General features: G+C 37.4%; 7 protein-coding genes across 7 annotated transcripts in view; 4 read left to right on the top strand and 3 right to left on the bottom strand.

Moving 5' to 3' along the window:
* LOC120636110 (N(G),N(G)-dimethylarginine dimethylaminohydrolase 1) overlaps positions 1 to 18,928 on the top strand; it is an 84,164-nt gene extending 65,236 nt beyond the window's left edge. The window contains exon 7 of the mRNA XM_039907408.1: positions 18,913 to 18,928. Coding sequence (XP_039763342.1) covers positions 18,913 to 18,921 — 9 coding nt within the window. The 3' untranslated portion in view covers positions 18,922 to 18,928. The remainder of the gene's footprint in view (positions 1 to 18,912) is intronic.
* On the top strand, positions 160 to 5,183 carry LOC120636030. Its single transcript, XM_039907275.1, has 3 exons — positions 160 to 564; positions 1,360 to 1,481; positions 4,426 to 5,183. The coding sequence occupies exons 1-3, from the start codon at positions 269 to 271 to the stop codon at positions 5,181 to 5,183; spliced, it is 1,176 nt and encodes a 391-aa protein (XP_039763209.1). The 5' UTR covers positions 160 to 268.
* LOC120636105 (protein ANTAGONIST OF LIKE HETEROCHROMATIN PROTEIN 1-like) lies at positions 1,543 to 3,949 on the top strand. Its single transcript, XM_039907401.1, has 2 exons — positions 1,543 to 1,951; positions 3,013 to 3,949. Exons 1-2 carry the CDS (start codon positions 1,644 to 1,646, stop codon positions 3,914 to 3,916), a joined length of 1,212 nt encoding a protein of 403 aa, XP_039763335.1. The 5' UTR covers positions 1,543 to 1,643; the 3' UTR covers positions 3,917 to 3,949.
* Positions 1,948 to 4,418, bottom strand: LOC120636107. Its single transcript, XM_039907404.1, has 2 exons — positions 3,951 to 4,418; positions 1,948 to 2,885 (listed from the first exon to the last, which is right to left on the bottom strand). The coding sequence occupies exons 1-2, from the start codon at positions 4,123 to 4,125 to the stop codon at positions 2,092 to 2,094; spliced, it is 969 nt and encodes a 322-aa protein (XP_039763338.1). The 5' UTR covers positions 4,126 to 4,418; the 3' UTR covers positions 1,948 to 2,091.
* LOC120636104 (protein ANTAGONIST OF LIKE HETEROCHROMATIN PROTEIN 1-like) lies at positions 15,518 to 17,046 on the top strand. The gene is made up of 2 exons (XM_039907400.1): positions 15,518 to 15,970; positions 16,135 to 17,046. The coding sequence occupies exons 1-2, from the start codon at positions 15,521 to 15,523 to the stop codon at positions 16,954 to 16,956; spliced, it is 1,272 nt and encodes a 423-aa protein (XP_039763334.1). The 5' UTR covers positions 15,518 to 15,520; the 3' UTR covers positions 16,957 to 17,046.
* LOC120636108 lies at positions 17,057 to 18,856 on the bottom strand. Its single transcript, XM_039907405.1, has 2 exons — positions 18,283 to 18,856; positions 17,057 to 17,738 (listed from the first exon to the last, which is right to left on the bottom strand). Exons 1-2 carry the CDS (start codon positions 18,628 to 18,630, stop codon positions 17,160 to 17,162), a joined length of 927 nt encoding a protein of 308 aa, XP_039763339.1. The 5' UTR covers positions 18,631 to 18,856; the 3' UTR covers positions 17,057 to 17,159.
* A 1,169-nt stretch (positions 18,929 to 20,097) lies between the features above and the next one.
* On the bottom strand, positions 20,098 to 21,829 carry LOC120636398. The gene is made up of 2 exons (XM_039907859.1): positions 21,694 to 21,829; positions 20,098 to 20,660 (listed from the first exon to the last, which is right to left on the bottom strand). Exons 1-2 carry the CDS (start codon positions 21,827 to 21,829, stop codon positions 20,098 to 20,100), a joined length of 699 nt encoding a protein of 232 aa, XP_039763793.1.
* Positions 21,830 to 26,834: the final 5,005 nt, after the last annotated feature.

Below are 26,834 nucleotides of genomic sequence, written 5' to 3'. Positions count from 1 at the left end.
AAATTTACGCAAAGTCTGTCACTAACTTCTTTTTTCTTAACGAGTAAGATCAGACTGGAAAACTCAGACTCTGACTCTCGTATGATATTTTTATCTAAAAGATCCCAAATAAAATGCCTAACGCGTAATTTTTCATCATACGGTCCTCCTCCGCTGCGAAACTTCAGTTGCGAAACCGCTGTAGGAATTCCGCTGCGATAAAGTGTAGTTGTGTAGTTGCGGAACGGGCGTCGGAACCTGCTAGTCATCAGTCAGCCATCGGAGCGAAATGTCGTCGTTATCAGAGTCAGAGGAGGAGGAAATATTATTGTGGACTTTAACTTTGAAAAGGCGTAAATCTCGTAGAATTTGTGTGCACGAGATTAATGAAAAAAGGAAGAAATTAGGAGAAAACCTATTATGTAAAGAACTAGAGTCACATGAAGATCGTTTTTATACATATTTTAGAATGAGCCCAGGGAGTTTTGAAGATCTACATAATCTTTTGAAGCCACATACTACTAAACAAAATACAAGGTTTAGGGAAGCTATTTCTAGCAGAGAAAGATTAGCCTTAACTTTGAGGTAAGTAAATTATTTATTTATTTATTAATCATTAATACAAAAAAAATATTCGGCATGTTAATAATAATTAGCATTGTCAGTAACTGTTGCGTCACTGATCATGGAGTAATTTCCTGGAGTAGCCGGAGAATGCGTGGTATCACTTAGAACAGAGTAGTTGAAACTACCCGTTGCAGTAGAGTTGCTGTTAGAAGTTACAGCCTCCAGATCACTTAATTCAGCCTCCATCAAAATTCGGGCGATATCAAATTTTGCTTTTATTTGTGTTCGCTTTGATAGTTTTTTGAAAGTATCAGCGTATCCCAAAAATAATAAATCTACTCCATCACATTTTACATCAACTTTATCTTCACTTCTGTTGCGATCTCTTCTATTTTGTAAGTACTGGATCATTCTATCTGTTGGATCCGGATCCGGATTACTTCTCCTATGCCTTCTATAAATTTGTTGGGCGTTTTGAGTTTCTTGCGGGCGGGTATCTTGTGCAACGTCTTGTGTAGTTACGTCTCCCGTAGATTGAGAGTTAGTAGAATTAACTTCTTCAACATTCAGAGATGCCATACTACCTTGAGTCTCATTCAATGTAATTGCTGGATCAATGAAATTCATTTGATCTGCCCAAGTCCAATTTTGAAGCTTTTTTGCAGCTTGGCCACTTGTACTCTTTTTAGATAATTTGTACTTTTTGTAGGAGTCTTTTAAATTCTTCCACTTCGCTTTCAAAGTTACGACTGAAAAATAACAAAATAAGACAAAATTAATATTATTTCAAAATTAATATTATTTTCATTGCAGATTCCTAACTACTGGAGATTGCTATAAGACATTATCGTTTTCATATCGTATAGGAAATTCAACAGTTTCAAAAATAGTGACCGAAGTATGTCAGGAAATATGGAATGTTTTACAACCATTAGGCATCTTTTCCATTACACGGTTGTTCAAACGTACGGTGTGTAAGCCGTACGGTTGAAAAAACGTGCTAGCATGTACATGATACGGCAAAATCACCGCGCGAGACATTGGTAAGTACTGGCTAGTAGCGCTTTTTACTCGGGCTGTGTAGGACGTGCTGCGTCATGAATTTTCTTACGAAAAAAAAGATTATAGTTGCTTATTACATATATAGGAAAAAGAAAATAGAAAAAAAAAGGGAAGTAAGGTTTTGGATACATCCGATTTTAGAAAAAAGGGAGGAATATGGCGCGTTTCATACACTTGTCAAGAATCAATTGAGAGAAGATGAAGACAAGTTTTACAATTATTTTAGAATGCAGAAAACTACATTCGACAACTTGCTCCAAAAATTATCCCAGGAACTAAAACATCAAGATACTTTTATGCGAGAGAGTATATCGCCCGCAGAAAGATTGGCTGTAACTCTGAGGTAAGTAGGTACAAAATTAAATGACATATTTTAGTTTAAAATTGTTTATTGCACACAAACAAAATTATTACATGTAATTGAATTTTAATAATTATTAATTTAAGAACAAGTAAATCAAAAAATACACTACGCTGAAAATGCTACTCAAGTGCGGTACTAAAATCGAATTCGTCTTCAATAGAAACTTGAGAATCTGCCGAGATACTTTCCGCATTTACACTATGTACAGATAATTGTGATTCGGGTCGGTAGTGGATTGGCTCTAAACCAGAACCGTGTCCAAAATCATGAGAAGACGTCTGTGGACGACTTATTCCATAGCTCGATCTAGCAGCTGTAGAATATCCATATGTTGACGATTGCGCATTTGAGGATGCTGTACCACTTAAATATCCTTGATGGCCTTGATCCCATTGGTTTCTTGATGTAGGTATATACTGAGTACACTGTCTTTGTTGAATATTTTTAATTATTGAAATTACTTGAAACTGAAAGTCTATCATATTTTCATCACTGAACTTGTCAACTGTATCAGCGATTCCCATAAAAAAGTTCATACTACGGCTTTTCTTTTTCTCATCTCGTTCTGCTGAATCCATAAACTTCATAAACCTAATGTCAACTTCACTTAGTTCATTTTTTCTTTTTTTTTTAGCCCTTTGCGTCTCACTCCGTTCAGTGTATCCCGAGCTTGATTGATTCGGGACTGCACTATCAAAATTTTCATTACTGAGGCTAGAATCATGAACATGTTCAGTCATGTTAGAATCGGTCTTGCGATGCTCAACATTTTTTTTTAGGAACATCATTTCATCATAGAACATATATTTTCTTATTTTTTTTGCTGAAGAACCAGACTTACATTCATTAATTTTTTTGTCATATTTTATCCAGCTATCTTTCATATTGGTCCACTTCTTCATCACCATTTGCCCTGAAAATAAATAAATAATAATTATTAAATTCAAAATTTATGAAAACCCCCGACCTAAACTGAATCGACCCCGACCTAAAATGGGGTTTTAGTATTTGAACCTGAACCGTTTTGTTTTATATTTCAGGTATCTAGCAACAGGAGATACCTTTACTGACCTATACTACAGCTATAGAATTGGAATAAAAACCATAAGTTGCATCGTACGTGAAGTATGCCACTACATTTGGTTAGAACTGTATAAAGAATATATGAAAATGCCATCTAAAGAAGACTGGCTACACATTGCAAGCAAATTTCAAGAATCTTCCAACTTCCCGCTGTGCTTAGGAGCGGTCGATGGAAAACACATCAGACTTATTAAGCCAATTGATAGTGGCTCGATGTTTTTAAATTACAAACATTTTTTTTCTATAGTTTTGATGGCAGTAGTAGATAGCGATTACAACTTTATATTTGTTGACGTTGGCGCCTACGGAAAGGAGTGTGATTCCAGTGTGTTTAAAGAGACCCCATTTTGGAAAAATTTAACAAACAACGGATTAAATCTACCCGATGCAACACGTTTGCCTGGAATTGACTACGATTTGCCATATGTGTTCGTTGCGGACGAAGCCTTTGCTTTGCATTATCACTTGCTTCGTCCATTTGGTGGTCATCAGCTTGATCAATTAAAACGTACATTTAACTACAGACTCACAAGAGCGCGAAGATTTGTTGAATGTGCGTTTGGCATTTTATCCAATAAATGGCGAATTTTTCACCGGCCAATGAATGTGTCCATCGATTTGGCAGTTGATATTGTGAAAACATGTTGTGTTTTGCAAAATTTTATACATAAGCAGGAAAACTTTCAGTTTCACAATGCGAGTGAAAATGAGTCCACCCTTGATTCAGAATCGGAACTAATCCAGTTACCTATCACGAATGCAGTTCGCGGAAGTTTGGCGGCTAATGAAGTTCGCAACAGATTTGCACAATATTTTGTATCTAACGAAGGTCGCCTCTCCTATCAAAACAACTATGCATAAGTAAAAAGTTAATAATTAAATATCTGTAACTTACCAAACTTGTTTTTCTCATCACCACTTAAATCTTCAAATGTGGGCTGGAAATGAATAAATATTTCTTTCCAGGAATCATATTTAAGCCGCTTATTTTTATAATCGTCGATGGTCTTATCCCATATTACAGGCCTTTCTTGAATCAACGTAATTAATAATTCTTGATTTATGTTCATTTTATAATAAAATCGCGAAACAGCGTATATAAGCGGTCACGAATCCGTGCGTACGTCCGGCACCGTCGACACACCCCGATAGACTGCCATACAACACTGGTGAAAATCACGCCGTGCGTAGACGCGGCGCGCCGAGGGGCAGTCACGGCGCACGCGGCCGCGGCGCCGTGCCTTGGCGCCACCGTGCATGTCGACAAGCTCATATAGTGATCCATACCACACTGACGACCGTGCCTACACGCGGCGAATTAACCGTAGATTTTCACGGCGAGAAACCGTGTAATGGAAAAGAGGCCTTAGCCATTCCACAACCTACACAAGAAATGTGGCTCAATATCGCAGAAGACTTTTTTGGGAAATGGGGATTTCCTCATTGCCTGGGTAGCGTGGATGGAAAGCATATTACCATTAAATGCCCTCCAGATAGCGGCTCAATGTTTTACTGTTACAAAAGTAAATTTTCTATTGTGTTATTGGCTGTTGTAGACGCTAATTACAAATTCATATATGTTGACATTGGATCGTTTGGAAAAGATTCTGATAGTACTATATTTGAAAAAACACCTTTTTTACAACTATTGCGAACTGGTCAACTTAATGTACCAAATGCCCAACCATTACAACAAGGCACAGATCCTTTGCCTTATGTTTTAATAGGGGATGGTGCCTTTAAGCTGGAAACGTTTTTGATGAGACCTTTTGTAAGAGAAGCGGCTATGCAAGATAGAGATAAAAAGAGATTTAATCAGGCGCTCAGTCGAGCACGTGTAGTTGTGGAATGTGCTTTTGGAATAATGGCACAGAAGTTTAGGATTTTCCTAAGAAATTTCGAAACAGATTTGACAAACACAATAAAAATTGTAAAAGCAGCTTGTTGTTTGCACAACTTTATACAGACGAAAGAGTCAGCCGTACATACCAGTTCCAGCTTTGAAATAGAAAAGCTAGGTGCCTTTCTACCACAAAATAGACCTGGCAACCGACAGAGAGCATCGTCGGCAGCGTTTGAGGTCAGAGATAAATTCGTTCAATATTTTACACAAACGCAGAGAACTTAACCTTATCATAATATTATCTATAATAAGTACAAATAAATAATTATACATATAATACATAATATTATCTTATAAGCAAAATAAACAAATACATTACAAATACAGTCTATTATTATTATAAAAAGACTACATACCTTCCTCATTTAATTCCCTCTGGATTTCTCTCCATGCCTGCAGTTTGTTCATATTATTTTTATAATCCGGATGATTTAATAAATAAAGAATAGGTCTATTTCTGACCTCTTGAATTAATTTTTCTGTGAAATCGACGTCCATTTTATGAAATAAATGTAGTTTCGCTTTTAATTTTTGTCGATTTCCACAAACACGTGCGAAAACAACGCGGCACCGCAACAAAATGGCGGCCGGAGCGCGGTAGTGTGGCTGGCGTCGGAGTATTATCGACGAAACCGCGCGGGGAAAGAGATAGAATATAGTTAAATCTATGCGTTAGAACAGGCAGTTCCGTGGCAGTTCCGCTTCTCCTACATACGGACAAAACACAGCGAAATTAATGCGGTTCCGCTGTTATGGTTTCGCAGCGGAGGTGAGCTACGGGCATATGTAAGCGAATGTGCATAGTGCCTGTTTGTACAGTAGAAGTGGCGGTGCCTACGACAAGATATTCCGCAAACTTGTTAATGATAGGTACTCATTAAACGCTCCCTATCTTGATCAACTAACGGTGTATCAACTTGTAAACACAAATCAGAAACTTCGTAAACTGAATTGACACGTGTAAGCCGTTGCACACCTCGCTTTCACGTATAGGTTACTCCTTCCCTATTCAATACATCAGTACCAATAATAACCGGTGTGTTTAGGCATTTATCCGGTACTATATGAAAATCTATCTCGAATGTAATTTCAACAAACTCAACAGTCAATGTAGTACAATAAGATGCTTCTATTTCCTGACTACCTATCCCGCGTAAAACACGAAACGAGGGGGTCTGAGTGCATCGCAAATGCTTCACGACCGATTCGGATATTAAAGAAATAGTAGACCCACTATCTATAAGCACGTCAACAGCCACGCCTTGAATAACTGCTGTGGTTATGTCATTGCGTTTGTACGTATTTACAGTCTCGCTACAAAAGTTGACAGTCGGCTTGCCAAGTGAGTCGGCTGCGTAGGCTTAATGTATGTGGATAAAAAGTCTACTAAACCAACTGGCAATAATTTCGCGTTTGTGGCGGCTGCCCGGATTTGGGGGTCTGTGATACCGCGTATAACTACTGCAGCAATAAGTTAATCACTCATGCCTTCGACTATGCGTAATCGTAGCAAGGAGCTTCTCGCATATTCCGCATATCTGGGGTATTTGTCCGAATCTGTTTTCATTACATCAAATAAAATATTCGCATTGTCTATTCGAAGGGGCTAAACTCCTGCTTAAAATTTGACCAACTGCGGTTGTTACTAACCCATTCATTTATCCACGATTTCGCGTCCCCTTTTAGGCAGTTACCGATCCCAGCTAGACATTCACGATCGTCCCATCGACTAACACTGCGAACGTGATCTACCTCACTACACCACATATCGAAATCATGAAATGACGGATCAAAGTTGGGTATAAAAAACATGGTTTGATCTTACCAGAATAGCGTTGATTGCACTCACTAGCTTTTCAGTAACCTCACTCACGATCACCTCTGTGCTGGATCGTACGGTATTGACAGGTTGATGCTCGCAGCACTCTAGACGTTACCAGTTGGCACGGCCTGCAACGCGCCTGACGACTCGGCGGCGGTCGGGACCGGCGCAGACAGTGGCGAAGACGCGGACAGATTGTTTCGCGTACTACCCGCATTATCTGCACATAAATTGCGTGAACTTTCTTCCAACAAACTTAGTCGATTCAAAATAGTTTGCAGTGTCTATTCCAGACCAGGAACAGACGAACTATTAATTTCCTTCACTGTACGTTTAGGTCTACGCGACATTTTATTTTCACTCAAAAATAAAAATTTTAAAAATACCCACATCAACTCAAAAATTTAAATTTGAGAATTCTAATATTTCAAAATTCAGATATACCGAAAAGGAATGGAATAGGAATCCCACTTATGAAATTAGCAATTACGATTTATTTTAACTAAAAAAAAACAATTAATAAACAAAAACTAAAGAAAACAATTAATAATTATCAACTTAAGAAACACTTTATGAAATGATTATGCAAATGGACAGCAATTAACTATAACGTCCGTCTATCTCTGGTGCTGAAGCCGAACTGAGCTCCGTCTGGCGTGCGCGCAGCCTTGTACCCCGCGCGCCCCTCCAAGTCCGCTTGCCTCACGCCACGGCATCGTCCGAGTAGGCCACGCCCCAAATATGACTAGACAAGACTAACTCTCTGCTAATTCAAGACAATAACAGAATAACATTGATGTCAATATTCAATATTCGAATTATAATAAACTACTGTAAAGTTCTATCAACAGAGTCGAACTTTCAAAGGAGTTTCATATCATTCTCCGCCACTAAAAGGTATAGTCCTGCAAGTATTGAGGCACTCGTCTTGTTCGACAAGATCTCCGCGTAGCTACTTCTTGCGGAGACTCAGGTGACCCTGAATTTGAAGGAGCGTCAGGTGTTCCCCACACTGTTGGACTATCTGGTTCTCGCATTGGCGTAGTAGGCTCTGGTGGTTCCGGTTCATGCACGGGGGTTCTAGGTAGATTGTGTTGAGAAGGTCCAGGTAACTCAGGTTCTGCCTTATGACCATTGAGATTTTCTGAAGCATAATCAGCTGGACTCGGTTCGTCTCGTATTCTTCCTCCCCCTTCACCTATTGGAGCTAAATGTCGGTTAGACACAGCTGTCTCTCTTCCATCGCTCAGTTTCACGATTGAATAATCTGGGTTGACTTCGATTACGTCAGCTTCTTCTACTAAAGGCAAGTACTTGTTTGCTCGAGCACAGCGTTTGACGAGGACTTGTCCAGCGCTTGTAAGCCATGTCGGGATAGTACCGCCATTTGGAGATTTGCGTGTGTGTTTAAACATTCGTTCATGCGGTGTGCAATTTATTGAGGTGCACAACAAAGATCTGATTGAATGTAATGCATTGTCGAGTACCTTTTCCCAACACTCTATTGGCAGATTATGTGAGCGTAAGCCTAGCTGAATTGCTTTCCATAAAGTAGAATTAAGCTTTTCGACTTGTCCATTTCCTTGCGGGTTGTAAGCTGTAGTTCTGCTAGCGATACCGCGCAAATGGAGGTATTCTTTTACTTCATTGGATAAAAAAGAAGTTCCTCGGTCGGAATGTATATAGCTAGGCATCCCAAATATTATGAAAACGTTGTTCAAATGCTTAATAACTGTCTTTGCACTCATGTCAGAGCAAGGGAAAGCAAACGGAAATCTGGAAAATTCATCAATAATTTTTAATATGTATCGTTTATTCGTATTAGTCGGAACTGGGCCTTTAAAATCGATGCTTAAGCGTTCGAATGGCGCTGTGGCTTTAATAAGTTCTTGAGTCAGTTCAGCATTTTTGTAAAATCTTGGTTTTATTTCAGCGCAGATACGACAGTTACTCGTCATAGTCCTCACTTCTTCAATAGTATAGGCGAGATTTTTCGTTTTCAACCAGTGGTGCATTCTCGTGACCCCAGGATGGCATAAGTTTTCGTGAAGTTTAATGAGCCGTGCAAGTCGTGACGAAGCGTCAATACTGGCAAAAACCCTAGATAAAGCGTCGGCAACGAAATTTTCTTTACCGGGTCTATAAACGATATCATATGTATAAAGCGCCAGCTCTAACCGCCAACGCTGTATCTTCTCCTTTATAATTTTGCTTGAGTGTCGTGTGTCGAACATGAACGCGACTGATCTTTGATCTGTAATTAACTTAAATGGTTTTCCAATCAGAAAATGTCGACACTTTTTGAGCGATTCTACAATGGCATAAGCTTACTTTTCAACTGCTGAATGGTTATGCTCACTCTTATTAAGAGTTCTACAGTAGAATGGTACTGGTCTGGAGTCTTGGGAGAGGGTGGCAGCAATTGTATAATCCGACGCATCGGTCTCTACGGTGAAAGACATTTTAACATCGATGGCGTGTATAGTTCACTTAGCAATTACAGATTTAAGATCATTGAAAGCTTTCAAGGCTTCAGCGCATAGTGGGAATTCAGCTGTATGTGCCAAAGGATGTATTTTCTCAGAAAAGCTGGGAATCCACTTCGAATAGTGCGCAAACATGCCTAATGTCCTTCTCAGCGCTGCCGTGTCGTTTGGAGGAGGCATGTTGATGAGAGGCTGTAATCGATCACCATCTGACTTAATGACGTGATTTTCTATAGCGTATCCACGTATATTGAGTGATTTTTGGTTGAATTTGCTCTTTTCTTTGTTGAGTGTCAAGCTATATTTGTCGGCTGCCTGGAGAAATCGATTTAGATTCGCATCGTGCTCCTCTTTTGTATTTCCACAAATGGTTATATCATCCAAATAAGCAAAGGTCCCTTTCAGGCCTTCTTTTCTGATAACCCAGTCAATGGTTCTCTGGAAACTCGATACACCATTTGTTACTCCGAAAGGTATTCGACAAAACTGATAGAGGTTGCCATTGGCTTCAGAAGCTGTATACGGGCGTTCGTGTTCGAGTATCGGAATCTGGTGATATGCGCTCTGGAGGTCAATAGCGCTAAAGATAGTATACTTTGCAACTTTAGTAACAATCTCTTCGATGTTAGGCAGTGGGTAGGCATCTAAGAGTGTATATTTATTGACTGTCAACAAATAGTCTATGACCATCCTCATTTTATGGTTCGCGTTCTTAGTTATTAGAACTTGTGAGTGCCAAGGTGACTGACTCTCCTCAATGATGCCTTGTTCAAGCAGTTTCTTTACTTCACCGGCTATAAAATTTTGATCTTCTAAGCAGTACCTGCGTGATCGTATAGCGATAGGTTTACAGTCAGGGGTAACGTTAGAAAACAATGGCACAGCAGAGACAGAGGCTTCCACGACACAACAAATTTTTAGAGCTTCTCTTGGTCCGCCGAAGAAAAACTCTAGAATGGAATGCAGGCTGAGAAGGTTATGGCCTATAATCATATCAGCGCACAGATCTTTGACTATTAGTAAATCTACGTTTTCATATAAGTTTTCTCCTAACTTCACGTTTTGATGAGTAACACCAGTAACTTGTGAGGTCAAAGAAAGAGAAGCCATTGAAATCATTTGATTGCAGATTTGTTTCCTCAAATGGGCTAGGTTGGCAAAGTCTTCATTTATGAAACTAAGACTGCTGCCAGTATCAATCAACGCGTCTGCTCTGAAACCATTTATATACGCAGAAACCATCGCTTTTTTTAGTGATGTTGGTGCTGCAGCCGTGATGTGAGCGGTACAAGCGGTTGCGGTGTTATGTGCACAATCTTCAGCGAAATTGGTGGAAGCTGTTTGGGGTAAGCTTCGACAAACGGATGCGTAATGTCCCTTTTTGCCACATTTTTGGCAGTGTCCTTTGAACGCAGGACAGTTTCGCCGATTATGTAAACGATCTCCACAAAAGAAGCATTTAAGGTGAGTCCTGTTGTCAGACGTATCTCTTTTAGGAGCTGTAGATTTACTCGTTTTAGAAAAGGTAGGTACTTTAGTAAACTGGTTGTTATCAGAACCAGAAGTAAGCTGTTCTTGCCTAATTGCATTGATAGCAGGTAAGTCAAAGTTATGTGAATTGCTTTCTGCCATCTCTAAAGATATAGCCTTATTGTAAGCCTCGTCAAGTGAGAGTGTGAGGTTTTCTAGAAGACGTTCGCGAATTTTTGGCGATACGATTCCAGCGATAAAAGCACCCCTTATGTTGTCTTTCATATTTGTTTCGGCGTCAACAGATTCAAATTTGCATTCCCTAGCTAACTGTTTTAGAGCTTGGAGGTATGAGTCGATGGTTTCACCTGAATGTTGGCGCCTTGTAGCAAGAAGATGACGTGCTGTGATGATATTCTTAGGCTTCACGTAAAGGACATCTAGAGTTGTTATTGCCGTAGCGTATGTCGTGCAGTCACTGATCGAACGGAACACGCGTGGAGAAATATGATTTATCAACAACTGGAGTTTCGTGTCATCTGAGACTGCCTGCGCATTAGGCGCAGCTGATCCAGCCTGTGCCGCTAGGAAATTGTTGAAAGTACGTTTCCAATGCTCCCACTCGGGGCTCGTGGAACTTAACGAGGAATCTCCATCAAATCGATCCGGTCTCAAAAACTTTTCCATTTTAGTGAATTAAATTGAAATAAAACAAGTAATGCCGCAAAACATACTTCTTGGCTTCAATTCACTAAAAATTATACAAGACAATAACAGAATAACATTGATGTCAATATTCAATATTCGAATTACAATAAACTACTGTGAAGTTCTATCAACAGAGTCGTACTTAATATTACAAAGGAGTTTCATATCAAATGTTCATATAAACTCCCTTCCTTCTGAAAATTTGTAGTTATTTTGTTAACATAGAATATAGATTTCCCATGATCGTATGACCCTAGGTGTACCTTATATCACTTAATAATATTTAAAACAATACCCTAAAACACTTACTTCATTCTGCCTGAATATTTTTTTCTGTCATTCATTCAATCTTTCACTTTTTAGTTTAGGTCTCTTTTCTTCTTGTCCTTTGGTAGATAATGGTAATGGCTTCTGCAAATCTTCATCAATGCTTTCTTCCAAAATATTTTGAAAAAAGTCTTCTATGTTTTCCCCTTCTGAAGAATTCAGTAAACTATAATATAGTATTTCACCATTGTAATCAGTATCGTAACGAGGCTGTTTGTTTTGCTGCTGCAGTTCTTCCCATCTTGACCATGTCAGACTATCGAATTTTTCTTTTGGGATTGCATCTTTATTTAAAGGGCATATGCCGTCCTTCCTGAAGCCCTTTTGAATGATAACTGGATTTAAATCATCCCATTTATTAGTTATGATTCGAAAATAGAGGTCTCCATCCACCCTTTTTGATTTACAGCCTAAGCTGTATGTACTTTATCATTTTTAAACAACCACTCGCTTCAAAAATGTTTCCCTTGAAAAATTACTAAGGGGGGTATCTTTTTGCCAAGCTAAGAGTAGTCTTTGTGCGTAGCTAAGATTACAGTGGTGTTATTCCTCCCAGGCGAGCCCGTCGTTCTAGTAGAGGGAAACCCCGTCAGACCGACAACTTTAGTTTTGGTGTGGTCACTACAGAAGCTGGTTTCATCCAAAATGTATATACATTGTGGTTTACATAACCAAACTCTTGTATTGTTCGTTCTAACCAGTGGCGTTCCTAGGGTTTTGAAGATGGGCAAGCCCTAAAAAATTATTCAATATTTTTAATTTACATCTTGTCGGATCTTCAGTCTTCTTTTACGTTCATCTTCTTGGCGAGCCCAACTAAGCACACAGAAGGCATACTACTACTAGACAGAAGTTTAAACATGTCAGCAATGGCATACCTACTGTGGCTTTGAAAAAAGCCGTTTGCTTGAGCGAATGAGTGCGTGAAAGGTGAATGTGCGGCTTAAACACCCTAACAAATAAATTTAAAAAAACAAATACCTAAGTAGGCACAAATTATTTATATTCTAAATAAATATTCTAAATTAAATCAAATCTTTTTGCAAAAATGACTTAATTACATCTGAATAAAATGACGCTGAATGTTTTAATTTTATTAATAAACGTTTTTCTATAGCAATCATTGATAACTCTGAAAGCCGCTCTTGTCCTTGTGTATTTCTTAAATAAGTATGGATGCGTTCTAATGAGGAAAAAGACCGTTCTGCGGAAGCACTAGTAGCTGGATTTTTGGAAAATGAGCTGACCTCGCTAATTCGACCACACGATTTTGATAAAACTAAGTTTAAAATATGTGCATTACACCAAATGTAAATAGCTTGAGGACAAATCTCTTTTATTTTCGATTGGACCCCATTCCTTGCACCGGACATAACACTGGCACCGTCGTAGCTTTGAGCTACTAGTTTTGCGGTGCACTTATGTTTATTTAATAAGGCTAAAATAATTTGGGAAAGTGTGTCTGACGTACGACTTTCAGACACATTAATGACACCCAGGAAACGATAATGAATGTCGTTATCTGAGTAATACCTAAGAATTGCGCATAACTGTTCTCTGTTGCTAACATAGGGAGTTTCATCGATAATTACCGAAACAAATGATGTCAAATTAATTTCAAAATCGATGCGAGACATAATTACATCAGCTACGGAATGAATAATATCATTTTGAATTTTATTAGATATATAACTCGGCCGGGATTTGCCGCTTAGTTGATTTTGCATATGTTTTTCTAAAACAAGATCGTATTTTGGAAGTAACGATACGAGTTCTAAGAAGTTTCCTTTATTTAATGAACTATTGGACTCATCATGACCTCTAAAAGGTAGTTCTTGCTGTGCCAAATGACAAAAAATATCAACTTATCTTTGAAAAACACTACGATTATGGTCAACACGCGTATTATGATTTGAAATTTCGATTGATAATTGGTGGGATAAAGAAGTTTCTATGCGCTGTTTGCCAAAATTAAAAAAAGAAATAACAGCGTTCAAATGTTTATGTGAATTCATGTGTCTTTTTATAGCACCTGATAAGTTATTTAAATCATTGTAACCAGCCGCGTTCTAAACGTTCTTTTCATTAGAAAAAAATATGCAATACCAACAATATAATTTTATTAGAATGGGAGCATCCAACAATCGAACGAGTATTGTAAACCGATCTATTAAATTGTCTCTTATGATTTTTACTAGTTTGAGAAAAACATAAGTCTGGCGTAGGTTTCGGTGATGTTATTAGCTGTTTTTTTTCCAAAAAAGTTAAATAATTTACCTTTTGTTCACCAATTAACGTTTGCACACACCTGAGCCCACCACAAGAAACAATTTCCACACAATTTGAACTCATTGTTAATAAAATTTACTTTAATTAATAATGGAAAAAAAAAAATGAAATGCACTTTTTCAAACTCAAGCAAACACTAATAAACTTCAAACTATGAATGACAACACTCTATCGGAGAAGTGTGAAGTTGTTCAAATTTGACAACCTGACGAACTTCAACCCGTAATGTTGCTTTTTATGTCCATATCAATTATTAAATAATTTAGATTGTCTCTGCTAAAAACACTAACATTTCTATAGGTGAAAGCAGTAAAAAATAAGCCCCATGCAAGCCAACGAGAGTGAGTGAGACAAAGCGAGAGGTCTTTGCGCGCGGTCGTGCGCGACCTTGGTATTTTGTCATTCCATCGCCGCCACTCGGAAGTTTGCTGCGTTCGGAAATTTCTGTACCGCTGCGTTCGGAAATCGCGCATTGTAATTGCACTATTGAGTCAAAGTTCATACTTTTTTATTTCCTCATTGCTTTCAAGTATGAATTATTATAGGAGATTTATTGTAACGCAAGCCGGGCTTTTCAGCTTGTATGGTAGTACCGCCACTGGAAACTGTAAATGGCGATAGCAATGAATTTCATTGCTATCCCCATTTAGGAGTGAACTGCCAGATTCATTTCTCTACGCTGATTGATTACTAGCATATTGAGGCTGAATTTCAGCTTGATATCCAGACTGATATCCAGACTAGTATCCATACTGATGATCATATTGAAATGTATCTATTTCCATGTAATTCTCTCGATGATTGTCCCACATTGTTATATTTGTTGTATTTGCAAATTAAATTTATCATATCAGCTTTGGCCTCTAACTTAAATTCTTCTTTGATGGCAGAAAAATCTTTAGCAAAAGAAACTAAGAACAGTATGTCAGGATTTTCAGATAAAATTGTATTATTTGCTTCCTTAGACTGTTTGAGATTTGCTGTCAGTGCTTCATACAATTTATCTAGGGACTCTTCATGTTTTGGAGTCTTTTTAGACTTCGGTGAATGTGGTTTTTGAAAATCATAGTCTTGGTCATGCCCCTGTGCTGCATCATCATTTTGACTTGAGCTCTTTGAACAGCGGGTCTAAAAAAGTTAGCAAATTGGAATATATGTAGGGTCTTCTAGGCTTAACTTCAGATCCACTGAAACAGTTCTTGTTCTTCGCTTTGTCTCTTTTATAAGCGTCCTTAATACTCTTCCATTTTTTTTCAAGTTCAATGACTGAAAACGTTAATAATGTTAATAGTTTAGTTATTTGTTAGGTTAATAATAATTTATTTTAAATAAGTAGTTGTAGGTTTAATTAAAAATGTAAAATTTAAGGCGCATTTTCACTAGGCGACATGTCGCAGATACTTGTCGCTCGACATTCACGTAGTTGTCTCTGCAAAAGTTGTGGGACAATCCCGCGACATATGACTCGTTCACATTGGCCAGTCGTGATCAGTATGTCGCCCGAGGAAGTAGTGTTGTTCAGTGCAGCTTACATAATTATTCGGAAGACATTAGCAAAACGTAAAAAAAAGAGGTGGTGGGTCCGGGAATATTTGCTCCAAAGGGAAAGTTCAAGTTTAATAACCAGTCTTCGAATGCGCGATGGATCTTTCGAAAATTTTACTAGAATGTCTAGAACCGATTTTGAGATACTTTTAAATATGGTTGGGCCGGCCGTAGTCAAGCAAGATACAAAGTTTCGGAAATCTATCGACCCTCACATCAGACTCGCTATAACATTGAGATACTTGGCAACTGGCGATAGTTATGGTTCATTGTCCTATACTTTTAGAGTGTCAAAATCAGTAATTTGTCATACTATACCAGAAGTTTGCAAAGAATTGATAAAGGCATTAAATTCTTTTGTTAAAGTAAGTATTTAATATTATTTAATCTCATGTACCCTTACTTACAGTAATAATACCATAAACGTTTACCGTAAGTAAGGGTTACGGTAAACTATATTGGTATTTTAAATTTTATATTGATACTTAATATTGTATGTTAATTTATTAATATTATTCTTGTATTTCAGACGCCAACCGATGTAAATGAATGGAAAGAGAAATCTCGTAATTTTGAAATATTATGGAATTTTCCTCACTGCATCGGAGCGATAGATGGAAAGCATGTGTTACTAGAAGCGCCACCCAATTCTGGCAGTGATTATTATAATTACAAAGAGAATTTTAGCTTAGTTCTCTTAGCAATTGTGGATGCTGAGTATAACTTTGTATATGTTAATTGTGGTGCAAAAGGGAAGTCGTCTGACAGTGGAGTATTCCAGGAGACTACATTTTATAAAGCACTTAATGAAGAGCAACTGAATTTACCAGATCCTGAGCCACTGGTCCAAGGTGGTCCGAAAATACCATACGTTCTAGTGGGAGATAGTGCATTTGCACTTTCTGAAAACATGATGAGGCCCTACCCCGGCATTCATGAAAAGGGAAGCTTAAAGCGGATTTTCAACTACAGGCTGTCAAGAGCAAGAAGAATTGTTGAAAATGTTTTTGGCATTATGTCTGTAGTGTTTCGCGTATTTCGTAAAGCTATCCCATTACGTCCAGTAAATGCTGAATTAGTTGTAATGGCTTGCGTGTACCTACATAATTTCCTGAGACGTAATACAACTTCAACCGCGAGGTATACACCAAATACCACATTTGATTTAGAAGACGCTGGTCATAATGTTGTGGAAGGTTCGTGGCGAAGGGAGTTGACAAATAATAATATGAGGAACTTAAGTAGGCAAGGCAGACCTCCTCCTCAATCCGCTCAGACAATAAGAAACCTCTTTGCTGAATATTTCTGCAGTGCTCAAGGAAGTGTCCCATGGCAAACTATTCAATCATAGGCTGCAAGAAATTTGAATGATGTTTTTTATAGCTTTGGGCTAAAGACCAAGGAATAAATGATAATAAACTTAGCATCATATAAAAAAAACTACTAACTAATAAGTTTTCATTATTTTTAAGTATTTATTAACTATTATTTTTTAAAAATCTATGTTTAAGTGACAGAAAATCAACGTTATTAGTATTATTATAAGTATTATAATTATTCTTTGTTCTGCGTTTCTGATTCAAAGTGGGAAACTAGTTCTTCAATATTCTCAATTTGTCGTAATTCTGTGAAAGTTGGTGCAGTTGGTGCTTCATTATCATTATTAACATGAGAAGCATTAGCAGTTACTATATCATCATTAACAGAATTTGTCGAATAGGATGACTGTTGAGGAGCAGAACGGTATCCATAACTTTGAGTATGGCTTGAATTACTTCCCGTTTGGTATTCTGCATAGTTGTATTTTCCCATCCTAGCCTCTAATAAGATATTATTAATAAAGTACTTCGCCTGTAGCACAGCATGTTCATTCTTTATATTTCTTAACTCAGAAGCTACATAGTCGGCGTAAACTTGAAATTCGTCTTTTGGTTGATCCATCCTGGCTTTTGCGCTCTTCATTATTTCATATACCTCACTCAGATCATCTTTTTTCCTTTTATTTTGAGTATTTGGAAGCGGCACCGGTATTGGTTGAGTTGGTAATGGCGGCGACGTTGATGCCTCTGGTGGTTGCGTTAATACTTGCGATGCCACTGGTATTTCTTCGAGTGCCACCGAACTTTCGGATGACTATAAAAGGAAAAAATCAGTGTAAAACAAACATTAAATCACAGTTTCGCAGGCGAAGAACAAAAGACAAGAAATAAAAATAAATTGTATAAAAAACTACAGAGATTTTAATTGTGCATTTATTACCAAAGGAAGATTATCTATAGAATATAAGCTGTATTTTTATACGACTGCTTGAAAAAAGGAGTATATTGTTTTCAGGGTTCAAGTATGTATGTATGTATGTGAGTTCCTATATTCCACCATAACTTCTATACGCCTGAACGGTTTTTATGAATGAGGTATTGTTAGAATCCTTAGCTTATTACATAGGCTAGTAAAATTAAAAAAAAATTGATGGGGTGACTATGGTCCCGCATTAAAGACTGAAGTTGAAAAAATTTTTCGAAAATGAGATTAAGTATACTATCATCAACTAGAAAATGATGAGTAGATTCCAAAAATATATAACACTATAGTTCAATATCCAGTGATGCACAAAAAAAAATGATTTGTAAACTGGTACAAAATAAAAAAAATAGAAACAATATTAACGGGAGCTTACCTGAGTATTCATAGTGTCCATACTGCCTGAACTTGTCGACCCTTTTACTAGGAAAAGCAGCGAATCATACGCAAACCAGGTACTTTTGTGAACATCCCCACTTCCACTTCCAGTGGATTTTGAGCTTGCAATTTTTTTTCTCTCCCTGAGAAACTGAGACCTTAAGTTATGCATTTTTCCCTCGACGTCTTTTCTAGGTATATCTAATGTAGTCGCGATAGATTCCCATGCATCATTTTTTTTAATTTTGTTTTTATAATCACGATGTGAAGTGTCCCACAATAATTGCGAATTTTGATACATCTCGATCAGGGTCAATATATTCTCGTTGGACCACACTACTGCCATTTTCGCAACACAAAGCGACACACGTTTTCACCACTCAAAGCCTGTCCGGCGACTGTCGAGGGACACGAAAGTCGCGCGCGTCGACGCTCGCAGACCATCGACTAGCGACAAGTTGCGCGACCCGTAAATGTCCCAAGCGACGTCGGACGACGTCGGGCGACATCGCGCGAGACACGTGAATTTCGTGTCGAGCGACAGAGTCGCGCTACAAATGTCCCCTAATGAAAATGCGGCATTAGGATGAAAATAGAAGTTTTAATAATGTTATTTTGTTTCAGGTAGGGTTCATGATTTCTCGAGCTTTTCAATTTCTCGGGTCTCGAGAATTCTCGAGGCTAATTTCTCGAGTCTTCTCGGGTTGTCGAGAAATTTACATTCACGTACGTTTTCTCATATTATTTGGTTCCAATAACGTCAACAAATTCAGTGGTTTTTCTCTCAAATAAAAGTATCAAATTAATCATAAAACTTTTATTGATTATATTCATAAATATTAATCTTAATAAGCTAATTAACTTTTTAAAAAAAAATACAGAAATAATATTATTTAAACTTATAATTATAATGACAGCACCATTTTTGGCTGGTTATTTAGAACTTATGAACAAAATTAGCTTCTATTAAACTAAACAAAATCAACATGAAATAAAACGTTAAGCCCGCCTTCCACTGCCAAAGGTAATGAGCGGTAAATAGATGAGCGGATCGGAGCAAAATAATCTTGCCTTCCACTAAGAAATAGTTTCACAGAAAATTGTTTTTGCCTTCCATTACCACCAAGTTTAGCGGAGTGAGCTAGGTAGAAAATGAAATGGGTCAGATGAGTGAGTTTGTGTGCTTCCATCTGTGCGTGCGCCATGCGATGCGGAGCGGGCCAGTGTCAGAGGACTCGTGGCGGGACCGAGACGTGTTTGTTGTATTCTTCAAAAGTGATAATGTCGGACGATTCTAGTGAAGATGATTTTCTGAATACAATAAGTAAATGTTTGCTACTCTACAGTTACAATAAGAAAAAGAAGCGTCGCAAACCAAGATTTTGGATAAGCAACCATATCAGAGAGAGACCTATCAAGGGCGATTTACTACGAATGTTTTACGATTTACAAGATGAGTAATTCAAAAATTATTTTCGAGTCAGCAGAGAACAGTTTGATGAAATACTGTCACTTATAAAAGAAGATATAAAGAAACAAGACACGAACTTTAGAAAAGCTTTTTCACCACTAGAAAAACTTGCGGTAACTCTAAGGTAAGAAATAAAACCTCATGATGTTAATGAGTGGGTATTCAGTTTTATTATGCTTTAACCCAAAATCGTGCATTAATGTAATTTTAATCGTTTATTATTATAAGTGTTGATAGGTTGATGGAGACTGATTTGGTTGTGCTAGTGTGGGCGTGGATTCTAATGATGTAGAATAACCGTAACTTGAAGCTATGTTATAAGTTTCGCATTCTTCTTCCGCCTCACATACAATTTCTAAAACCTTTTTTTTGATTATATTTTGCAGATACGTTGGCATACGTTGATTTTGTTGTTTGTCCCATACTTTGGAAAAATGTTTCGATCGGATGCTTTGTCTCTTTTCTTCTAATATCTCTATCTTCTTGACGTCTTATATGATTGTTTTCTATTTCTCTAATAATATCAATAATGTCATCGTTCTTTCTCTTTCGTGTTGGTTGAGTTTGTGGTGTACTTTCTACTTCTTCTGATGCATTATCTGCTACAATCGACGTAGTCGATTGTTCTTCATACGAAGAAACTTGTGTAGTGTGATGGCCGGATGGTTCATTGCCGGAGTCTTGTGTGGATTGTTCAGTGTTGGTATTCTGAGTAGGCTGTGAGTTTGTTAAATTAGTAGATCTTTCTCGATTTTTCATATAAGGAATCAAAAATTCCATAATTTGTGCATATTTCCAAGTATTCACAGAAGAAGCAGCCTGGCCTGTTTTGCCGCTCTTTTGTCTTTTGAGGCTATCTCGGTGATTGTCTCTAAATTTTTTCCACTCGGATTTCGCTGTTTTAGCTAAAACAAAGAAACTTATTTAATTATAAAAATAGTTCGTTACTATGTTACTAAGTAATTAGTCGATTATTTAATATTAACCTTTTTTTTTTTTTTTTTAGGTATTTGGCAACGGGCGATTCATTTAGAACACTAGGGTATAATTATCGAATTAGTGAAGTCACTGTTTCAAGGGCAGTAAATGATACATGCACTGCTTTATGGGATAAAATGCAACCCACGTATATGAAAACACCAACAAGGAAAGATTGGGAAAAAATAGCGGATGATTTTAATTTGAGGTGGCAATTTAAAAATTGTGTCGGAGCCATTGATGGGAAACATGTTGCAATCAAATGTCCCCCGCATTCAGGAAGTTCCTATTTTAATTATAAAAAATTCTATTCTGTCGTATTACTGGCAGTTGTTGATGCTTACAAAAAATTTATAGTAATTGATGTTGGGTCTATGGGCCGTTTTAGTGATGGTGGTATACTTAATGACAGTGTGTTTGGTAGGAAGTTGGATAACAATGAATTAGATTTACCCACTGATCGGTCTTTAGATGATAATGGCCCAAGCGTGCCGTATGTATTTATAGGAGATCAAGCCTTCGCACTACGTAAGAACTTACTTCGACAGTATCCGACAAACACTACCGTCGAAGATCAAGCGAAAAGACATTTTAACTATCGTCTCTGCAGAGCACGCAATGTCGTTGAAAACGCTTTTGGTATATTGTCCAGTAGATGGCGTGCTTACCGTCGACCATTTGATTGTAAACTTGAATTAGTTGACAAAATAATAAAAGCGACATGTTTATTGCACAACTATTTAATGTCGTCGCCATCTACATCAACTTATCATCAAGAAGAGGAAGACAATTTCAATATTTTTTCTCCGATAAACAATGACAGATTACGAGCCACAAGAGAGGCTTTCAATGTTCGCAATGTATTTTGTAATTACTTTAATACTACTGGTGCGGTCCAATTGCTGCAACCTCAATAGTCAAACATTTATAATAAAAAATATTGATTGTATAGGTACTTACTGTCTTTTATTTCAGGTATATTTAAACCCACAATTTCGTTCCAAGCTGTTTCTTTTTTGTCCCCATGGCGATAATCCTTGTCGTTTATGTTCCATATACACGGGTACTGTCGCACGGCTTCGATAAAGCGCTCCATGACTCGTGCGCACACTGAGTTGCAGCGGAGACTACCGACGGAATGCCAATCTATCGAGCGGCAGAGACGGTAGGGAGGGGTGGGGTTGCGAGCGGGGTCCGTTCAAAACTAGTTCTCGATGCCTTGACACAACGGACTCCTTTTGACTCGCTCAGGCCGCACCGCTCACTAGTTTGCGGTGGAAGCACTTCTATGAAAATTTGTGTTGCGAGTCGAACGGAGTCCGTACGGAATCCATTGAGAATCCGCTCGACTCTGCGACCAATTTTGTAACTCTTTCACTCCGCTCCGCTCCCTCTTTTACAGTGGATGCACTTCTATGAAATTTACCAAAACGAGCTCAAAGGAGTCCGTACGGAGTCCGCTCCGTTCGCAGTGGAAGGCGGGCATTAATATCTTAACTCATACTTAAATTACAATCAGAGCACCATTTTGGCTGGTTATTTAGAAAAAAAAAAACAATTTAAAACCTGTAAACAAAAATAGCTACTATAAAACAAAAAAAAATAACATGAAAGAAAACGTTAATATCTTAACCTCCAGTTCTACCTGATAATAAATGTAAATTATAATTATATTACAATCACAGTACCATTTATGACATGTTAATTAGGATAAAAACAAATGAAAACTTTGCAAGATCATCTCACGCTGAGGAGCTGAACATACAGACAGACAGATACATAACAATTATGTCTGCTTACTCTGTCTGATGAAATATGCCTTTAGAAAAACTAAAGCATTTATAGCTTTATCAGACAGCCGGTTTCTTATTTTATTAACTATTTTTCCTGAAATTGAAAACACTGTTTCATTTTCAGTTGAAGTAGGCTTAACTGAAAGCAATGCTTTGTACATCGATTCTAAATTTGGCGACCTCTTCCCAGTCTGTTCAAAAAGTAAGAACTCTTTCTTTACTATAGATTTTGACAGTGCCACTGCACTTGCCTCCTCATTAGTTGAAATGCCTTTGATTGCTTTTTCTAATTGAATTTCGAAGCTTTCGGGTTCAGGTTCTGATTGGCTTACTTCTTCTACCACTCCCGATTCATTTTCGATCAAAGTTGTGATGGCAGGGTATAAACGATTATATTCTCTTTCAGTGTATCCGATCAGAAATGTCTTATTGTTATCAATGAAGTAACTACTTTTATTGTTCATGAAATTGTCAGGGCTGTTCAAGTATTTTAGCAGCGATATTAGATACGCTCTGATATTTCAACTTAAGTGAATCTACTAACTTAAGGGCCAAAGGATCATTGATACTTTCTAATTTTTTTAGCAATACGTCTATTATAGCCTCTGCAGTCAATAAATTGGCATCTTGCCTACTCAACGCCTCTACTGCAAGTTTTGTTGGTGTTAATATCATCTGCAGTTTTTGTAGCACAGTAATATTATCTTCATTCCATTTTTGTGAGCTATCTAAATCTATCAATGCCTTTTTGATTGCATTTTTTAATTTCAAGATACGTTCAATCATTGTCAGCATTGAATTCCATCTAGTTCTGACATCAAGTAACAAAACCAGTTCTACTCCGAATTCGGCTACTACATGTTTCTGCAGTGTGATTGATTTTAGAGGACTCTTTCTGAAAAATCTTATAATCGATCGGGTCTCAGTCATTACATAGTTTATGTCATCAATTATTTGAGGTTTAGGTTCTTCATTGGATATATAAGATTCATCATCGTTATCAGTGCTGCTGGTTTCATCGGAGCTGCTGTGTTCGTCATTGTTATGTAAGGCATTCCTAGCAGCTGTAACTTCTGACTGTTTTTTGCAAAATGTGTCAAGAATAGCTAAATGGATGGCATGATTTACACATAGAACCATTTCACAGGGGCTTTCTCTGCCAAATTTTTTCATTACGCTTGGCCCATCGCTTGTTACGGCAACAATATCAGTCTCAAATTTCACTCCAAAATGTTTCAAGCGTTCCTCCACTATTTGTCTTACTTCAATGGCCCCACATTTACCGGGTATATAGACTAACCCCAAATTATAATGTGTTGTTTTTGTAGTATGACAAATAACACTAAAATAGCGTTTGTTGCGTATGCTTGTCCACTCGTCAATACTCACACTTAGCCGGTTACCTGAAGAACAAATATCTGAAAGTTCTTTTATCATTTCTTTTTCCTTATCCTCATAGTATTTTAGTAGTTATTCATAACATCATTAACACACATGGGCAGTTTATATCCTTAAGCAGAAAGTGAATCACGAATGAATTCACTTTTTGTGATTCCATTTATGGTGAAGCCGTCTTTTGCGGCCAGCCTCGCTAATATTTCACCCAATGATTGTATCGGTGGAGTTTTGAAGTTTAGTTTCTGTTGCTGCATACTTTCATACCCAGGTCTACTTTTTGTCGGTGCACTCACACCTGAACTTGTAGATGCTTCAGATTCGGATTCTTCTTGGGTCCTGCATTTAGTAATATTAATTTTATGCACATGTGCTAAATGTCTCACCAACCCGCTAGTATTTGAACCTTTGCAAGCAATAGTTTTTGGGCACTTTAGGCATTGCGCATTCGCAGATTCCTTATTTTTCTTGAAATATTTCGATACTTTTGAAGCTTCCATCTTTACTGTTATAGTGACGTTTCGGTAAAATATATAACAAACGCAATTCAATTTGATAATAAGCCCTAGGATTAATATGTTATACACACACAACACAACTGGCAATATTTGTCTCACAAATTTAAAATGACACATTAATTAATTTCAAATTACTTACATAAGAAAAACATATCAGAATAATTAAAAACTAAGCTTGTGTGTTGTTGTTTTAGAAAAATAGGAAATCTAATTAGACTAAGTAGTATAATTAATGTATCGTTAGTTATTTTACGTGATAAAGTTTGACTAAAAAATAATAGAAAAGAACATGATAGGTACTCGTACCTAGTAAAATTGAAGATCATATTCAGATTATATTATTGATAAAAATAATATGAATAATAAATCCATGATGTGTCAATGAAACTGAAAACACTTACCTGTTTAATTTCGATTTATCGCGTAATCTGTGAAACACTCACTACGTAAAATATACTTGGCTAGAGTCGAAACACGAATGAACGTGTAAAAATGACGCCGCAGAGCGCTTGCAGCGAGTTCAAAGGGTGCCGTTGTGCTTTGGCCCACGCCGCCAGCGCTTGCAGCGAGTTCAAAGGGTGCCGTTGTGCTCTGGCCCACGCCGCCACGCAACACAGCAAACAGCGATTTAATTTCTACATAGAAACATGATTTCTCGAGTTCTCGACTTTTCTCGAGCTTGATTTCCCGGGAACAAAGCCCAACGATGTCCCGGGAATTCTCGAGCCGAGAATTCCCGGGAATGAACCCTAGTTAGGTATTTAGCTACGGGTTGCTATTTCTCAGATATTCACTATGACTTTAAGTGTGGACAAACGACGGCAGGCATTATTGTCCGTGAAACAGTGAAAATATTATGGGATAAATTTAAAAACATCTGTATGCCAGAACCAACGGAAGAATCTCATCTAAAAACTGCTGAAGGATTTATAAAATATGCAAATTTTCCCAACCTACTTGGGGCTATTGATGGGAAACATATTAGAGTTATTAAACCTCAACATAGTGGATCAGAGTATTTTAATTATAAAAACTATTATTGCAATATGCGCTTGCAGCGAGTTCAAAGGGTGCCGTTGTGCTCTGGCCCACGCCGCCACGCAGCACAGCAAACAGCGATTTAATTTCTACATAGAAACATGATTTCTCGAGTTCTCGACTTTTCTCGAGCTTGATTTCCCGGGAACAAAGCCCAACGATGTCCCGGGAATTCTCGAGCCGAGAATTCCCGGGAATGAACCCTAGTTAGGTATTTAGCTACGGGTTGCTATTTCTCAGATATTCACTATTACTTTAAGTGTGGACAAACTATGACTTTAAGAGTGGCAGGCATTATTGTCCGTGAAACAGTGAAAATATTATGGGATAAATTTAAAAACATCTGTATGCCAGAACCAACGGAAGAATCTTATCTAAAAACTGCTGAAGGATTTATAAAATATGCAAATTTTCCCAACCTACTTGGGGCTATTGATGGGAAACATATTAGAGTTATTAAACCTCAACATAGTGGATCAGAGTATTTTAATTATAAAAACTATTATTGCAATATGTGACGCAAATTACAAATTTATCGATATAGATGTTGGATGCTATGGAAAGGCTGCAGACTCAACAATAAATGAATGTAGTGAATGGACCAAAAAGATAAGGCAAGTTAAATTATAATTATAAGAAAAAACAATATATAATTACCGCCTGACACGTGCCAGACGATACATTGAATGTACATTTGGTATATTAAGCAATAAATTTAAAATCTTTAATCGACCACTGAACGTTAGCGTGGACTTCAGTGTGGCTATTGTAAAAGCCTGTTGTGTACTGCATAATTTCATACGTGAACGTGACGGTTATAATTTAAGTATAGCTGGTTTAGAAGATCCTCCTGAAGATGCAAGTTTGATTTCGATTGGTGCAAGACGCTCACAGGGACAATTAAGCGGAACTGCGATACGAAATATGTACACTGATTATTTTATTAGCGATGAAGGTGCAGTACCATGGCAAGATTCTAAAATTTAGGGTATCTAATTACATTTTCTACTGTTTTACTGTTCAATGTACCGCCGCGCCGTGAAGATCGCTAAATCGTTAGTTCTCATAAGTTTAAAACATAATATAAATATTATTAAAATTTGTTTAAAAACAATTTCTTTTCTTTTTCATGTTTGCTTGACTGTTTACGTGGGCACGTGACATGTGGTCGCTATCTTATCGGCGGTGTTTTATTTGTATTCCTAAAACAAATAGGTACCTACATTATTTTTAAATATATAGAATAGATCTTACCTGCCAGGTTGTTTTTCCATTGAAATTGTTATAAAAAATTTGGCACAATTCATCCCAAGCATTTCTTTTTAAAACTTTATTTGAATATTCGGGCAGTAGTGAA

Source organism: Pararge aegeria, chromosome Z (assembly GCF_905163445.1).
Source record: "Pararge aegeria chromosome Z, ilParAegt1.1, whole genome shotgun sequence".
Classification (NCBI taxonomy): domain Eukaryota; kingdom Metazoa; phylum Arthropoda; class Insecta; order Lepidoptera; family Nymphalidae; genus Pararge; species Pararge aegeria.
This window is presented reverse-complemented; position numbering and strand designations above follow the sequence as displayed.

Coding starts and splice junctions, on each gene's coding strand:
- LOC120636030 (XM_039907275.1), top strand. CDS start 269: ATGTCGTCGTTATCAGAGTCAGAGGAGGAGGAAATATTATTGTGGACT. Junction 565..1,359: donor AGATTAGCCTTAACTTTGAG/GTAAGTAAATTA, acceptor TTTTCATTGCAG/ATTCCTAACTACTGGAGATT. Junction 1,482..4,425: donor GAATGTTTTACAACCATTAG/GCATCTTTTCCA, acceptor AAGAGGCCTTAG/CCATTCCACAACCTACACAA.
- LOC120636105 (XM_039907401.1), top strand. CDS start 1,644: ATGAATTTTCTTACGAAAAAAAAGATTATAGTTGCTTATTACATATAT. Junction 1,952..3,012: donor AGATTGGCTGTAACTCTGAG/GTAAGTAGGTAC, acceptor TTTATATTTCAG/GTATCTAGCAACAGGAGATA.
- LOC120636107 (XM_039907404.1), bottom strand. CDS start 4,125: ATGAACATAAATCAAGAATTATTAATTACGTTGATTCAAGAAAGGCCT. Junction 2,886..3,950: donor TGATGAGAAAAACAAGTTTG/GTAAGTTACAGA, acceptor ATTTATTTTCAG/GGCAAATGGTGATGAAGAAG.
- LOC120636104 (XM_039907400.1), top strand. CDS start 15,521: ATGACTCGTTCACATTGGCCAGTCGTGATCAGTATGTCGCCCGAGGAA. Junction 15,971..16,134: donor CATTAAATTCTTTTGTTAAA/GTAAGTATTTAA, acceptor CTTGTATTTCAG/ACGCCAACCGATGTAAATGA.
- LOC120636108 (XM_039907405.1), bottom strand. CDS start 18,630: ATGGCAGTAGTGTGGTCCAACGAGAATATATTGACCCTGATCGAGATG. Junction 17,739..18,282: donor TGGACACTATGAATACTCAG/GTAAGCTCCCGT, acceptor TTCCTTTTATAG/TCATCCGAAAGTTCGGTGGC.
- LOC120636398 (XM_039907859.1), bottom strand. CDS start 21,829: ATGGAGCGCTTTATCGAAGCCGTGCGACAGTACCCGTGTATATGGAAC. Junction 20,661..21,693: donor TATACCTGAAATAAAAGACA/GTAAGTACCTAT, acceptor TCTTTGTTTTAG/CTAAAACAGCGAAATCCGAG.